The sequence below is a fragment of the Phyllopteryx taeniolatus genome, chromosome 10 (assembly GCF_024500385.1).
Source record: "Phyllopteryx taeniolatus isolate TA_2022b chromosome 10, UOR_Ptae_1.2, whole genome shotgun sequence".
Classification (NCBI taxonomy): domain Eukaryota; kingdom Metazoa; phylum Chordata; class Actinopteri; order Syngnathiformes; family Syngnathidae; genus Phyllopteryx; species Phyllopteryx taeniolatus.
The window spans coordinates 30,682,015-30,697,304 of NC_084511.1; the positions used below are offsets into that span (position 1 = coordinate 30,682,015).

The following is a 15,290-nucleotide window of genomic DNA, read 5'->3' on the forward strand; positions in this document are numbered from 1 at the left end:
TCTACTTCCCAGGACACATTTGAACTATTAACTCTCATTCAGTGATATAGGTGTTCAAATAACACTTTGCCACATGAATAATTAACTTCTTGGCGATTGATGGGAATGTGTATATTTAAAAAAAACAACAACAAAAAAAAAAGCATAACGTAGGCAGACGCCTTCGAGAACATTCCGGTCACGAGGGGAAGCCGATCCGGTCCGTCGAGTCGCTCCCGTCGTGACGACTGCGCAGAGGCCCCTCCCAACAAGCCTCACGCACACAAACAAGGGCACAAACGTTTATTTGATTTGCAGATTAAAAAAAAAGTACACAATGGGTGTTGATCAAATGTAGATGGGGTGGTACTGTCGAGACGTGAGGCGTTTGCGGCACGTGGGGCACGTGAGAGAGCGGCGGAGGGCATCTCGCAGGCACTGGCTGCAGAAGACGTGGCCGCACTTTGTGGACACCACCAGACGCCCGCTCTCCACAATCTCCACAACAACAACAACAACATCAACATTTGGACTTTATATACACACACACACACACACACACACCGTTCCGCATCACTCGTCTCACCTCCGAGTACGAGTCCATACACACCGGACAGCTGATGGCTCCGGGTGCTAACCTGAGGGTTTGCACGCAACACACACACACACACACACACACACCACCCTCTGTCAGGGACATGTCTATAACCTGGATGAAACTGTCTTTATGTGGGACATACGGAAGAGCTGGATTTGACAGGTCTATAAATTGGATTCGACGAGTGGCCACGTCTATTGGCTGGCTGAATTGAACATGTTTACAACAGATTGATCTTGCGTTTGCTACGTGGGCTACGCCTATGAACCGTATTGGACTTGTATTCACTACGTAGCTATTAGCTGAATTTGACATTTATTCATCATCTGCGAAATGTTTATGAGCTGGGCAGCACGGTGATCGACTGGTTAGCACATCTGCCTCATAGTTCTGAGGACCTGGGTTCAAATCCGGGCTCACCTGTGTGGGGTTTGGGTGTTCTCCCCGTGCCTGCGTGGGTTTTCTCCGGGTACTCCGGTTTCCTCCCACATCCCAAAAACACGCATCATCTTTTCCTTCTCTCTGCTTCCTGTTGTCTCTTCAGTGGCCCTGTCTCTAATGCGTCCATCATGGCCGGCCTGACCACTGTCTTCTAAACTTTGCCCTTCATCCGGGCAGAGACTCTTCTGTCACATAACACACCTGACAACTTCCTCCACCCGTTCCAACCTGCTTCACTTCCTTAGCACACTCACCATTGCTCTGGACTGTTGACCGCAAGTCCTCGACGCTTGCCATCTCTTCTCCCTGTAGCTTGCCTGCCATCTGCCAGTGGATTTACAGCTTCCTGACGGGCAGGACACAGCAGGTGAGGCCACACCTCATCTACACGCACCACCAGCACCGGCGCGGCCCGAGGTTGTGTCCTCTCGCCGCACCTCAATGCACCCAGCTGTCAAACTCCTGAAGTTTGCAGACACCGCAGTCGTCGGCCTCATCAAAGACACTGACGAGTCTGCGTATCGACAGGAAGCGGAGCGGCCGGAGCTGCGATGCGGTCGACGCATCCTGGAACTGAACGAGCTCAAGACTGTAGAGATGATTGTGAACGTCAGGAAGCGTCCTTCGCCACACAACTGCCCCGTGTCAACCGTCGAGACCTTCGAGGGACTGGGAATTACAGTCTCTCGGGACCTGAAGTGGGCGATCAACATCAACTCCGTCCTCAAAAAGGCCCAGCAGAGGATGGAGCTCTGTGGCTTCTGAGGAAGCACAGCCTGCCACAGGAGCTGTTCAGGCAGTTCGTCAGCGGTCATCGAATCAGTCCTGTGTTCTTCCATCACAGTCTGGTTTGGTGCTGCTACAAAAAAGGACAAACTCCGACTGCGACGGACAATCAAAACTGCTGAAAGGATTGTCGGTACCCCCTACCCACCCTTGAGGACTTGCACGCTGCCAGAACTAAGACAAGAGCATGCAAAATCCTCTCGGACCCTCCGCAACCTGGCCACCGGCTCTTCCGGCTCCTTCCAGCTCCTTCCCTCAGGTAGGCGCTACGAGTTGCGAGCGGCGTGCGAGCGATGGATGAAAGATGGCGAACACAGCGCCGGGCGAGTTACGCCACCATATGTGAATGGATTGCGGATGCCTGGGCTAAGGTATCCGCTTTGAGCGTCGTCCGAGCTTTGGCGAAAGCCGGCATCGTTGCCGAACAGCCCCCCGGCGACGAGACCGACTCCGACAATGACGAGAGGCAACCCGGCATGTTTGATGGAGAACTTGGCCAGCTGTTCACTTCGGATGCAGAAGATGAGGACTTTGATGGATTTGTGGATGAGGACTGATCAAGAAATAACTTGAGTGCATTGTTAGATACTCCAATAAAGTACAACCGAACTGCCTTTTGAAAAACATAAGACAGCATGCATGCTAGCGTATGTTTGACCATGCCTGCGCCCAATAATACGGTGGGTGTAGACCCCGTAACTGAGACTGCGCCTTATGGTCGTGAAAATACGGTACGGTATCTCTTCCCATCTACACCGTGGTCAAATCATTTGAACCCTGCCCCTATACTTCTGGCCTGACTGCCTTGCCACCTGGTCTCCCGGACACACAATATTTCAACCTTTCTCCTCATCATCACGTCAACCAAATCCCGAGCTTTTCCTGTCACAGTCACGACATTCAAAGTCCCCTCATTCAGTTTTAGGCTCGGTGCTTTCGCTTCTCTTCTCTGTCTCAGAACCCGCTTTCCACCTCGCCCTCTTTGACCCAGAGGAGTTGAATTTCCACCCTGCAGGTGAACGGCACGGTGGCGGACATTGTTAACCCGGGTGGAGACCGATCCGGTATGGAATTCTTTGGTTGAACGCTCACATTTGTTTGGCAAAGTTTGAAGGCGGATGCCTTTCCCCACGCAAGCCTCTGCATTTCTCCGGTCTTGGGACCGGCCTACACTTTGCACCGGTTTGTGCCCTCATTGGAACGCATGAAAACTCTAAACGGTTGTTTGTTTATATGTGCCCTGCGTTTGGCTGGCGACCATTTCAGGGTGTATCCCGCCTCTCGCTCAGAGTCAGCTGGGATAGGCTCCAGCTGACCGGCGACCCGAGTGAGGAGAAGCGGTACGGAAAATGGATACGAGCTGATGTTTACGAGCTGGATTTGACTTTTGTGGGTTCAGAAACTTTGACATGCCTTTCAACTGGATTTGATGCTGAATTGGACTTGCGTTCACTATGTTGGACATTCAATAAATCCATAAATTGGATTGTTTGTTTGTTTGTTTGCTATGCGGGATCTGTATATGAGCTGGATTTAACTTAGTTTTACGTGGGCCACGTCTATGGGCTGGATTTCTGTTTCACGTGGGACGTGTCTATGAACTGGAATTACAGTCCCCTCTAAAAGTAGTGGAACGGCAAGGTCAATTTCTTTGTTTTTGTTGTACACTTAAGACATTTGGGTTTTACATCAAAAAATGAATATGAGACAAAAGTTCAGAATTCCAACTTTCATCTCCTGGTTTTACGTCTAGATGTACAGAGCACCTTTTGTTTGAAGCCACCCACTTTTCAAGTGAGCAAAAGTCTATGAGTAGGATCTAGCTTATTTGTTTCATGTGGGATGTGTGTAAGAGCTGGATTTGGCATATTTTAGCGACGCAGGATGTGACTGGTGTTGTTTGTCACCTGGCAGAGCTCTGGGCCTGGAGCGAGGACAAGACGTCGGCACCGGGTAGAGGGGTCACGTCGTCGTCGTCGCTGACAACGTAACTTTCCGCTGGGGAATTTCTCCTGCCGTCGAGACCTGATCGGAGGACACGGGCGGCATTACGGCAAGTCAACGGTCACGTCAAGTCCAAACGAAGGACGTGTTGTACCTTCATCCACCAGCTGAGGCAGCGCAGCGGCCACGTGTCAGGAACAAGAAGAAGAAGAGTTAGCTTGAACTCTTCACTGGAGCACTACCATGCCAACTGATGCCAAGTAGTGATTGATGCACCCAAATTTTAGCCGACGAAATCTTACAGGCGAAAACGACCCAAAAGTGCATTTTTGGTTTCGGACCCAAAAACTTTCGTGGAAACAGCATGTTTATTGCCCCTAGCTCTTAGCTTTGCCGCGGCCGACGTGAGAGTGTCTACACGGAATAATTTCAACAGATTTTGTTATTAACAAGTAATGCCCAGTAGTTCCAGTTGACTGGAAGGTGACTATTGTACACCCATTCTACAGTCACAGTTGGATAATGACGGAGTGGATCACAAAGCAACCCAAAATGTGAGCGTTAAATAACACACACATTCAACGAGCTTGTGCTAATATTAACAAAGATGAACGTCTTTATTTCTGCAATTCAAATGTGCATGTCGCAATGAATTGTGGGAACCGCGCGGCTTTCCGTCATCATGCTAGCGGCTAGCCCAAAGCGGAGCATCCCAGCCTCGCCGCTTTCCGCCGTGCCACCGCAGTTACTTACGAGCTACAGCTAAGGCGGCTAAATACGATGCCGGGCCGGCGTGTATTTCCTAGCTGAAGAAAACGAAAAAGACGACGACGACGCCTGCCAGAGAATGCGCTCACCGGGTCTGAAGAGGCGGGACAAATTCATCACAGAACCAATCAGAAAGATTCGACGAGGATGTCACGTAAGCCGCGAACGTAGAGCTAGAAACATCAAATAACTCTCTCCGCTTTATCTCCGGCCGCCAATGTTTCAAGAGAGATTTTCACGGTGCGGTCTCGGTGAAACCCACACACATGCGACCCGTTCATTCCAGCAAGATTTTGATGGATGACTCAGCACATACGAATCCGCTAGTCGTTGAGTTTCCTGCTGTCGGTCATCGCTGCGTTATTGTGTTGCCCTTCGCCCGTCCGTGCGCCATATTGGAACAAAAAAAGGACATTGCCATTTTCTTGAAGCCTGTGATCCATATCGACGTGACGTGGGAATCGCTCGGCCACCCCGAGCTTCTACACTAGCAGGTGGGGTGATGCGGACCAATCGGAGCCAAGCTGTTTTTCCGGATTGAAATGTAGGATGGTGGGTGATCCAATCAGAGCAAAGCTCATTTGCATGTCGCATCATAAGAAATCTGACAAATCTCTCAAACGCCAGCCGGAAAAGACCGCTTAGAAAGCTTAAAAGGACATTCTGGGCATTTCTGATCAAAATGATTTTGCAAACCCGATAAAAGGTTAGGATCAAAGATTATCAAAAAGTGGAGCGAAAGGGGAGCTTTAAGTATAAAAATATTTCAGAAATGTATTGGGATCAGAGTTTTTCTTCTAACATCATGCCCATTTAATTCAGCGAGTCCTTCATGTGCCACTAGAGGGCGCACACCTGGACCACACTGACTAGGGTTCGCCCAGCCCAGCCCGTGTGAACGCTGAGGTTTCCTTCCAGCAGCACGTGCATGGTGCGTGTGCGTGTGTGTGTGTGTGTGCGTGCATGCGCGTGTTTCACCAGCACAGAGTCGTTGTTGGTCAGGTCAACGACGTGCGACACTTCGGCCGCCTCGGACGTCAGATCGACCACCTCCTCGATGCCTGAACAACAAGAGGTGTAACGATTAATCGACAACAAAGCTAGGGCTGACGGGAGGCGGGGAGAAAAAACAAAAGCGAATGACTCCGATAAGTCGATTTCAACAATAGGTGGACACAGATCTCTCTGTCTTCAAGTTCCGCCGGCGCTATACAAGCCACCTTCTACACAGACATAGCCGCATATTAGACTTTACATCGATCTGATCGGCTTGTTCGGTATCGGCTGATAAGTAGCATTTTAAGTTGATCGGCTTTGTCACAATTCGCTCCGCATCACCGTCACACACAGTATATTTGAATCCAAAAGCTAGTTTATTTTTAGTCTTGTCACGTCTTTTGATCTCGTACTGTAAATATCTGACCGTCAAAGTTGTTTTTAAAGAAAACAGACAGACAACACGTAATGCCTGGATCAGACTACAAGACAAATTTGCATTGTCGGACTACTGCAATAAAATCTTGTATTCCGATTGCACCGCATCCCGTCTTTTACCATTACTGGGGTTTATCTTGTCAACTCAAACACGACCGGATACACTCGTTACGACAACAACAACGGATCGTAACGAAGCAGGCAACAAAATGTTAAGTAGCCTAGCAAGCTAGTGCTATCACTAACGGTTGTACGTAAACATGCCAGCGTTATGTCGAATCATGCTCTAAAGTTTCAGTGTGTGTGAAGTCATTTTATTACAATAAGTAGTTTAATGACAGTAAGTGAGCAGCCATTATTTCGGTCTGGTTGCAATGTTGGTTTGACCTGACTGATTAGAATACATGACCTGACTAGAGAATACTTTTCAAGATACTCCGTATACAGGCTTCATCCCAGGCCTCGTGGATCATCCCACTGAGGGGTGGGGGCCCGGGGGTGATTATTGGGGGTGGGGGTGTATAAATTGGATAACCCAATTATTAGTTAAAAGGGGGGGGGGGGGGGGGGGGGGGAATATATATATATATATATATATATTATTTTATTTTTTTTATTTGTTAGTCGATAAAATATCTATAGGATAATCAATGCTAAAAAGACTCGATAGTGACAGCCCTAAACTAATCGATTATCAAATTACTCATCGATTTTTGATAATCACTTAATCATTTATGAGAGACTTTGTTGAACTTGTTCACCCGGCGCTCGGTTGCGAACGCTGACGGTTCATGTGACTCACCGTCCTCTTGGCCGTCCATCACGTCGATGGTCTCGGTGGCGGCCGGCGGGTGCGGGGCCCGGCTCCCTCTGGGGCTGCTTCTTCGTCTGTTGACTGCCGCTCTGCTACCATAAGCCCTTCTGTCGCCGTTGGCGGCCCTGCTAGCGCCGGCGCGGGGTTTGGTGCTTCCGGACACGAGCGGGCTCTCCACGGCCCTTCGCTTCCTCTCCGCCTACACACGTGATATAAAATGTACAAGCTTTCCATTTGCACTCTTCCAAAAAAAAAAAAAAAAAAAAAACAGCACGCCAATTCAAAGCGGACGGCCTGCTTTTTCATTTCTCAATTTAAACAAACTGCAAGCTGTCCTCATACGCGTGTGGAACATTGTGATCAAAACAGCCCGAGGACCAAGAACTTTAGACTGGGATGCAACTAACCATTATTTGGATCATCCATTCATCAATCGGTAAGGTTTAATCGAGGGGGGGGAAAAATTAATCCATCCCTTTCTTCAAAAACAGGACATTATTTCAAATTGACAGTGAACAAACTGGACAAACATAAAGTGATGATGATTCAATTCCGTCCGAAAATCGGCAAAAATGTTGATCATTGTTTTAGCAACTTGACAAGATTTCCCAAAACTGAGAATCTGTCAAAATGCAAAGTCTGCTTGGAAGGGCCACTAAACCACAGTATAACTCAGCAAGAATTAGGAAAATTAGATGATTACTTCTGAAGAAATTGAGCTTGTGTGTGTGTTGGGGTACTTTAAATGCACTGTACTTTTTACTTTTACTTATTTATGTGAAGAAGGATCGATACTTTTGCTCCGTTACAATGATCGACATGCCGTTCGCTACTTTTATTTATGCATCGTTGCGTGTGCGCGCCTATTTTTAGATTCCCTCTTCGATTTCCGCATAGGGCGCCCGTTGCGGCAATCAAACGTGAACACTCATGTGATTTGACTCCAGTTCACCAATCAGACGACACAAGGCAGTCACGTGACCACGCATGTAGCCTTCGCAAGCCAATCAAAATGACTCTTTTTGGGGGGTCGGCCGTGTGAGTGTGTTTACAGACCAAAAACAACAGCTTTGTCATGCAGCTCTTAAATTGTGACTGGCCAAAGTAGGATATTTCAGCCCACTTCTAGCTTGAGAAAACACCCTGCAGTAAAGTAGCAGATGTTTTTGCTGTTGTTTTGGCAGTGGATGTGGCAAACTTAGCACACGCACACACAATCACCAAGTCTGGTCAGCAAACAGCTTCTTCATGAAGTCATTTAAGTCAATAAAGCAAATTGTCATGGGTGTGTGTTCCGGTTTTTGCCCCCCCCCCCCCCCCCGTTTCACACACACCTGCTCCTGAGAGCATCTTCACCACCTGTGCCTCGTTCACCCTAATGACCCCTTGCATTGAACCTCGTGTCTCATTCCCTCTCGTCGCCAGTTCGTTGTACCTTGCCGTCGCGTTGCGGCATTCCTTGTTTCCACGTCACAGACTACCAGTAAGACTAGACCCTGTTCCGATGATCGACCTTGCCTTCTTGCCTCATGTTTTTGGATACTGTTGCCTTTTTTGGATTGCCTGCCTGTTTACCGACCTATGCCCGTCTATTAAACCTCTCTTTTTGGAAACTGTCCATTTGTTTTGGAGTCGTGCATTTTTGGGTCCTATCCTCTGTTCCGTTCATGACACAAATAATGTTTCTGTAGGGCCCAATGCTGTTTTTGTGGCAGTTAAAAATTGAAATGGTGGCAGGGGTGTGTCGACTCCCATATTTTTTTTTTTTTTTAATTTGATGTTCATGCACTGATTTAAAATAAAAAAATTTTTAAAAAAAAAGTCTTTACTCGAGTAGTTTTTCCATTGAGTACTTTCTTACTCTTACTTTTACTTGAGTCATATTATTGTAAAGTAACAGTACTCTTACTTGAGTACAATATTTGGCTACTCCACCCACCCCTGGCCGTCCGGCCATGAGTAGCCATCATAAAATGCAATCAACAGCGAGAGCGAAAGAGAAATGCATCGTCATTTGTAGGCTGATGATAACGTCGCAGCGTCTTAAGAGCGGCTAGCTCAAAGCCCAATTCTGAGGGATGTTTTTCATTATTTATTTTTGTTTCTATGCCACGCCTTCAAATACGTCTACACGTAAAAACGGCCACTGGTGCTAAAACGTTTGGTTTGCGTTTGAAGTGCTCAATCCATGTTTTTTTTTTTAAAAGATGGATACAAGTTGTAGCAGACAGCAGCTCTTGTTTCAATGTGAATTCTTCATACGAGGGAATTACAATAATATAAATTTGTTGTATATAGCACCAATATGTTGTGTTGATTCAGTTTGTTGCTAGTCAACCAGCGTGGACGCGCCTACTTGCCGACGTCCAATGAGAGTTAACTCACGCTCGGGGTGTGCGAATCCAGCAGTCGGCCCCTCGACGAGCGTCACTCTCTGTCGCGCAATCAGAGTAGCGACGGACGACATTTTCCGACGAACAGTGTACACCGCTACTGATGGCGTACAACTTGCGACCTAGTTTTAATTGCAAATTTGAAATTTCTCAATTGACCAAGTAAACGCGTTCCAAATCCTGGACAACATTTGCCTCAGAAACTTTTCTAATCCAAAAAATCTGCTTCTGCCAATTCTTCAATTCGCACGCACAATTTTTGGACACGGCGCCGGCCAGCTCGCTGGTGATGTTACGCTAACATTTTCCGTCACTTCCAATGCTAATTTCATGACTTTTATCAACTCCAAATGCATCACAAGTATCCTCTATTTATTCCTTCCCGTGTATTTTGACTTTTTAAGTGCCACATCACCTGACCGCCATCTGCAAACTCTGTTTGGCTCTTTACCATTATTTAGAAAATTTGGGCCTCCAGCTTTCTATCATTACTTAAAAGTTCCTCATTATTACATGGTGTCCGTTTCCGTGTTTAGCGAGCCTTTTGAAATTCAGACAAAGAAAGTTCAGAAAGTTTCAACTACAAAAGTGGTGCATTTTCACCAGCTTTAAAGATTCCTAACTTTATTCATATTTGTTACAGGAAACGTATACTTGTAGCACGAGAATCGCCTTGAAAAGATCTGTCTGATAATGTTAGTCCCGAGTAACCCAATTAATCTTTGACATTTTAGAACGTGATCATCAAACTGATGTTTTATCGTGTTGACGTGTTTGGAGCGTGTGGCAACTTACAGTGTTGCTCATAGCAGAGGCACGACGACAGCAGCAAGACACTCTAGGACAAGACAAGATACATGATGATAACACTCATTCAACGTGTTGACGTCATCATTGTTGACCACAAATCACACTAAACACGTCAACGCTTGTTCTTGCCATTCACTTGCTAGCCAGCTCATCCAAATCGCGGCCTTGAGCGAGTCTCCGAAGCTGTAAACGTTCAGCAGTGCAACGAGAAAAAGACCAAAAAGTTTGAGAGATGACAGCAGCTCAGCTGAGGTGGTGGTTAGGATTAGCATCGCTCACCGCCGGTGTCGCTACTCTCCTCGCTAGCACTTAGCACACTTAGCTTCCTTGCCTCCTTCCGCTCGTCGTCGTCGGCAGCGGCGGGCGTCCAATTTGAGGTTGAACGTCGAAAGCGGCTGACGTCATGAGACGGTCACGTTAAAAGTGCACCATTTGAACGTCAAAGCAAAAAAACCAGAGAGGACACAAACACCTCCGACCGCTTGCTGATGCTGATGCTAATGCTGGCGAAATCCGGCCGGCTCACGTTCGCAGTCTTGTTGCCGACCACGAGAGCGCCGCCCTGCCGGACTGGTGGAAGGAGCCGCCGGAAGCGACTTGACGGACCAGATGTGCGTCTATCCCCGGAAGTCGTACAATACGTGCATGCACAGGCAGCCACAGATATGAAAACAAAACTACACCCATTACAGAATTTTTTTATTTGATTTGATCTTTGTGTGTTTATTTGTCCTTTCATTTGTTGTTTATACAACATTTGTTTTATTGGATTTATATTGTAATATCACTGTATTTGTAATATTGCTAAATAAAGCTATGTATAGCAGCCTTGCTAGGTGATGTGTCGACGTGGCGGCCATGTTGGTGGGGACGACGTTTAGTCAAAGGCAATGTACGGACGTTGAAATTAGGTCAAAACTTTTTTGTCAATGTCAAAGCGTGTCCTACCAATATTCACCTCTACCTTTCTTGTAGAAACACTTCCTATAGACTATTAAACACATTTTAAATTCTTATACGCTATGTACATGTTATTCTTTGTATTATATGTTTTAATTTATTTTTTTCCATGTCAAAGAAGCATACAGTATCAAATAGGAACATAAGTCAGACATTCATATTTCAAAACTTAAGAGTAGTAAAGCACAAATGCTCATTATCAGAATCCTCTTTATTTGCCAAGAATGTCAAAAAGCCACAAGCAATTTGTCTCCGGTAGCTGGAGCCGCTCTAGTACGACAACAGACAAGTCAATTGACAGAGAATGCTTTTGAGAGATAAAAACACAGTCACTGAGCAATAAAAAGTTACCAGTAATGTGGTAATACCGACCGGTACAATGTATTCATTTATTTTGCCAATCGTGCAAAATGATGGAATTGGAATGGAATTGTAAGTTAACTGTTTAAGAAGTTGATTGCAAGAGGGAAGAAGGTTTCGGAAGGTCTGCTAGTTCTAGTTTGCATTGTTTGAGGGGGCCTACCTGAGGGAAGGAGATGGAAGAGCTGGTGACCAGGATGTGGAGGGTCCAAGAGGATTTTGCACGCTCTTGTCTTAGTTCTGGCAGCGTGCAAGTCCTCAAGGGTAGGTAGGGGGGTACCGACAATCTTTTCAGCAGTTTTGATTGTCCGTCGCAGTCGGAGTTTGTCCTTTGGAAGAACACAGGACCGATTTGATGACCGCTGTGTAGAACTGCCTCAGCAGCTCCCGCGGCAGGCCGTGCTTCCTCAGAAGCCGCAGGAAGTACGTCCTCCGCTGGGCCTTTTTGAGGACGGAGTTGATCGCCCACTTCAGGTCCCGAGAGACTGTAATTCCCAGGAACTTGAAGGTCTCGACGGTTGATACAGGGCAGTTGGACAGCGTGAGGGGCAGCTGTGGCCTCCTGGATGCCTCCTGAAGTCCACAAACAAGTCACACTCTCTACAGTCTCGAGCGTGTTCAGCTCCAGGATGTGTCGACCGCATCACAGCTCCAGCCGCTCCGCTTCCTGTCGCTACACAGTCTTTGATGAGGCCGATGACAGCGGTGTCGTCTGCAAACGTCAGGAGTTTGACAGCCGGGTGTGTTGAGGTGCAGTCCTTTGTGTTGAGAGAGAAGAGCAGCTGAGATAAGGTGGTGTCCCTCAGCCTCACCTGCTGTCTCCTGCCCGTCAGGAAGCTGTAAATCCACCGGCAGATGGCAGGCGAGTTGCTGAGCTGGAGAAGCTTGGAGGGGAGGAGTTCGGGGATGACGGTGTCGAACGCAGAGCTGAAGACCACGAACAGGATCCTCACGTAGGTCCCTGCACTATGGAGGTGTTCTGGGACACCGTCATGATTGACAGCATCATCCACAGACCTGTTTGCTCGGTAGGCAAACTGCAGCGAGTCCAGCAGGGGACCAGTGACGCTCTTGAGGTGGTCCAGCACGAGGCGTTCAAAGGACTTCATGACCACAGATGTCAAGGTGACAGGCCTGTAGTCATTTAGACCCGAGATTGCAGGTTTCTTGGGGACTGGGATGACGGTGGATTGTACTTCGCACAGTTCCAGAGAGCTATTGAAGACTGGAGTGAGCCGGTCCCTGCAGACTTTGAGGCAGGATGGAGACACAAGGTCGCTTTGTTGACCTTTTGCTGTTTGAAGATGCGCCTCACCTCCTGTTCGTGGATGGGGGAGTCAGAGGTGTGAAAGTGTCCTTTTCAAATCTGCAGTATGTGTTCAAGTTGTCGGCGAGTACTTTATTGTTCTCAGCTTGGGGGGGATCGTCGCTTGTAATTGGTTAGCGATTGTAATGCATCACAGAAAAGTTTTAGAGTCGTTCGCGGTAATCAGTTTGTCTCACTTTACTGCATCATCATCTTTGCGATGTTCATTTCTGCCGGCACGGTGAACGAGTGATTAGCACGTCTGCCTCACGGTTCTGGATGGATGGATGTTTGCTTTTTGCTCACAACTTTTGCTGCGGCTGATCATAATAATGACCCAAACTCATTCGCCCACACTAACCCTGGGCCGGCCGGGTTAGGGTTAGGGAAAGTAACCCGACTTAAGTCTTGACCAGACGACGGGGCAGAAGGATTGAGAACGCATTTCCCAAGGTTGCCAAACAAGACAAAACGTGAGCACGAAAATGTCCACAGTGACAAAAGCTGTCGTGTCCAGTTCGCGACGGCCAACAGATGCCAAAAGATTGACTTCTCTTTTTAACCTCCACTTCTTTCCAAAACCCAAATGAAGCTAGTCAAACGCGCGGGCCGGATGTCGAGAACATGGCGGAAAGTAGTCGCACTAGCAACCCTTCCAAAGGCGCACCAAGATTTTCTACAATTGCTTATTGGACAGTTCTGAGGACCGGGCTTCAAATGCCGGCCCCGCCTCTGTGGAGTTGCCATGTTCTCCCCGTGCCTACGTGGCCTTTCTCCAGGTACTCCGCTTTCCTCCCACATCCCAAAAACATGCGTGGTAGGTTGATTGAAGACTCTAAATTGCCCGTAGGTGTGAATGTGTGTCCGAATGGTTAGTTGTTTATACGTGGCCTGCGATTGGCTGGCGACCAGTTCAGAGTGTACTGGCTGGGCTGGGCTGCGGTACGCCCGCGACCCTAGTGAGGATAAAGCGGTACAGAAAATGGATGGATGCTTATTCGACAAATAATTTTAGTTCTTGGACAAAAATTCATCTTGCAATATTAAGTACAAAATGTGCATGTGAAGAGCAGGTATTATTTTTGTCCACAGCAAAACTCGACATGGTACGGCCCTCGGGCCATCTGGCCCGTCAGCAGTCTCTGAGCGCCCCGCTCAGTGTTCAGCAATTCAAAAGCAAACATCGACTATGCGCTGCTTTTATTTTGAAAGCGACACAGCTGGCTGCCGGCAGTGTTGCCAACTTGCCGACATCTCGGCTACATTTAGTGACTTCTTCGACCTCTCTCGCGACTCTTTATTTTTTAAGAGGGAAACCGGCGAAACTACCCAAAAAGTTGCCCGTGGGTCCATCTGGTCTGAGAATCCTGACGACGATCGGTTTCACGACTCGGCAGTCGGTGCTCAAAATGCCAGCACGCTTCAAAGTCACCCAAAAAATGCGAAATCAGGCTTGAAAACGGTGCAGAATTGAGACATTCTCCCAGCTTTCAGACGTTGTAGGCGTGTGGCGCAATGCTCCGAAAACCCCGCCTTCCCGCTCAACTTTGATCTGTCAATCAAATACATGAATGCCCAGCGACGCACGCTCTCTCACAGGCTGCAGAGAGGCACTCTGAAGCCGCGCCGCCGGGATAATATTCCCTCCTTTTCCCTGTTGATATTCAGCCGGCAGTTAATCGTGCCGCAGTCGACCTGGATGGGTTTTCCTCCCGCGCCCACTCGGTCGGCAACTGGGGCTGATGGCCTTCACACCGTAGCCTCGAGATGGCAGAGGGGGCTGAATCCCTAATCCTAACTCGTGATACTTGAGGGAAGATGCAACCCCGCCCCCCCACCCCCTCAAAAGATCCAGCCAAAAGAGATGATGAAAAAGAGTTTGAAAAGATTCAAAGCTTCAAGACCTCAGTGACGGTGACATCTGGTGGACAACTGAAGCCATAGCAACCGCTAAAGAGGTTGCTATGGCGCTGCCACTGTTTCCCATGACAGCAATAAAAGTTCAGAAAAGTCTGTATGGTCATTCAAGTGTTTTGTTCATTCATACCAAATAACGATTGTATCGTCATTACAATCAACTATGCAGATGCTCTCCCCCGTACTCTAAAACACATTCCAGATTAATCCAAAGAATAAATGCAAGGTATATTAAGGGTTAAATGATGGTTAAGGGTTTATTTAAAGCTTTGAGCTCTGTTTAAAAACGGTACTAAAAGTCCCTAACAGGATGAAATATCCTTCCTACTTTGCAAATGGTCATGGTGTTTCAGACATTTTTTTTGTGCGTTTGTGAAGTGTTTTTAAAGAAAACCTTTAACGATAACAATTTGCCAAATGCCGCACCTACAAGCAATTGTAATTTTGAGACCCATTTAAAGATTAAAAATACAATTATATTATGGAAACATAAACTTTATGCCATAAACGGCATTATACCTTTTTTCGTCTGGAGAAATGTTGTCTGAAGACGCTTCGCCCCCATGCTAACTGTTAGCCGCCGTGCTAACTCACCAGTACTGGAGCTTGAGCACGGGGAGTCTGTATGTGGCCGCCCTGCCGGACTCCATGTCCGGCCCGGCGGCGGCCACCTTGTGCGGGCTGGACCTGCCCCCGTAAACGGCGAGCAGCGTCAGAGTCGTGAAGAGGAGATTAGCCGCCAGCAGCCCGGTCTGGCTGTACTCCGCCATCTTGTCTGTT

The 15,290-nt window shown here is 47.6% G+C and overlaps 1 protein-coding gene across 4 annotated transcripts; it reads right to left on the minus strand.

Annotated features, from left to right (window-relative positions):
• Window positions 1-114: 114 nt before the first annotated feature.
• rnf4 (ring finger protein 4) lies at window positions 115-10,559 on the minus strand. 4 transcript variants are annotated; one of them, XM_061788564.1, is made up of 8 exons: window positions 10,247-10,559; window positions 10,104-10,150; window positions 9,953-9,995; window positions 6,753-6,963; window positions 5,495-5,577; window positions 3,903-3,915; window positions 3,712-3,829; window positions 115-477 (listed from the first exon to the last, which is right to left on the minus strand). In XM_061788564.1, the coding sequence occupies exons 3-8, from the start codon at window positions 9,962-9,964 to the stop codon at window positions 255-257; spliced, it is 660 nt and encodes a 219-aa protein (XP_061644548.1). In that variant the 5' UTR covers window positions 9,965-9,995; window positions 10,104-10,150; window positions 10,247-10,559; the 3' UTR covers window positions 115-254. The 4 variants fall into 4 exon arrangements, with proteins under 4 accessions (XP_061644548.1, XP_061644547.1, XP_061644549.1 ...); XM_061788563.1 differs by having other exon boundaries at window positions 10,097-10,150; window positions 10,247-10,558; XM_061788566.1 differs by adding an exon at window positions 566-617 and having other exon boundaries at window positions 268-477; window positions 10,097-10,554.
• Window positions 10,560-15,290: the final 4,731 nt, after the last annotated feature.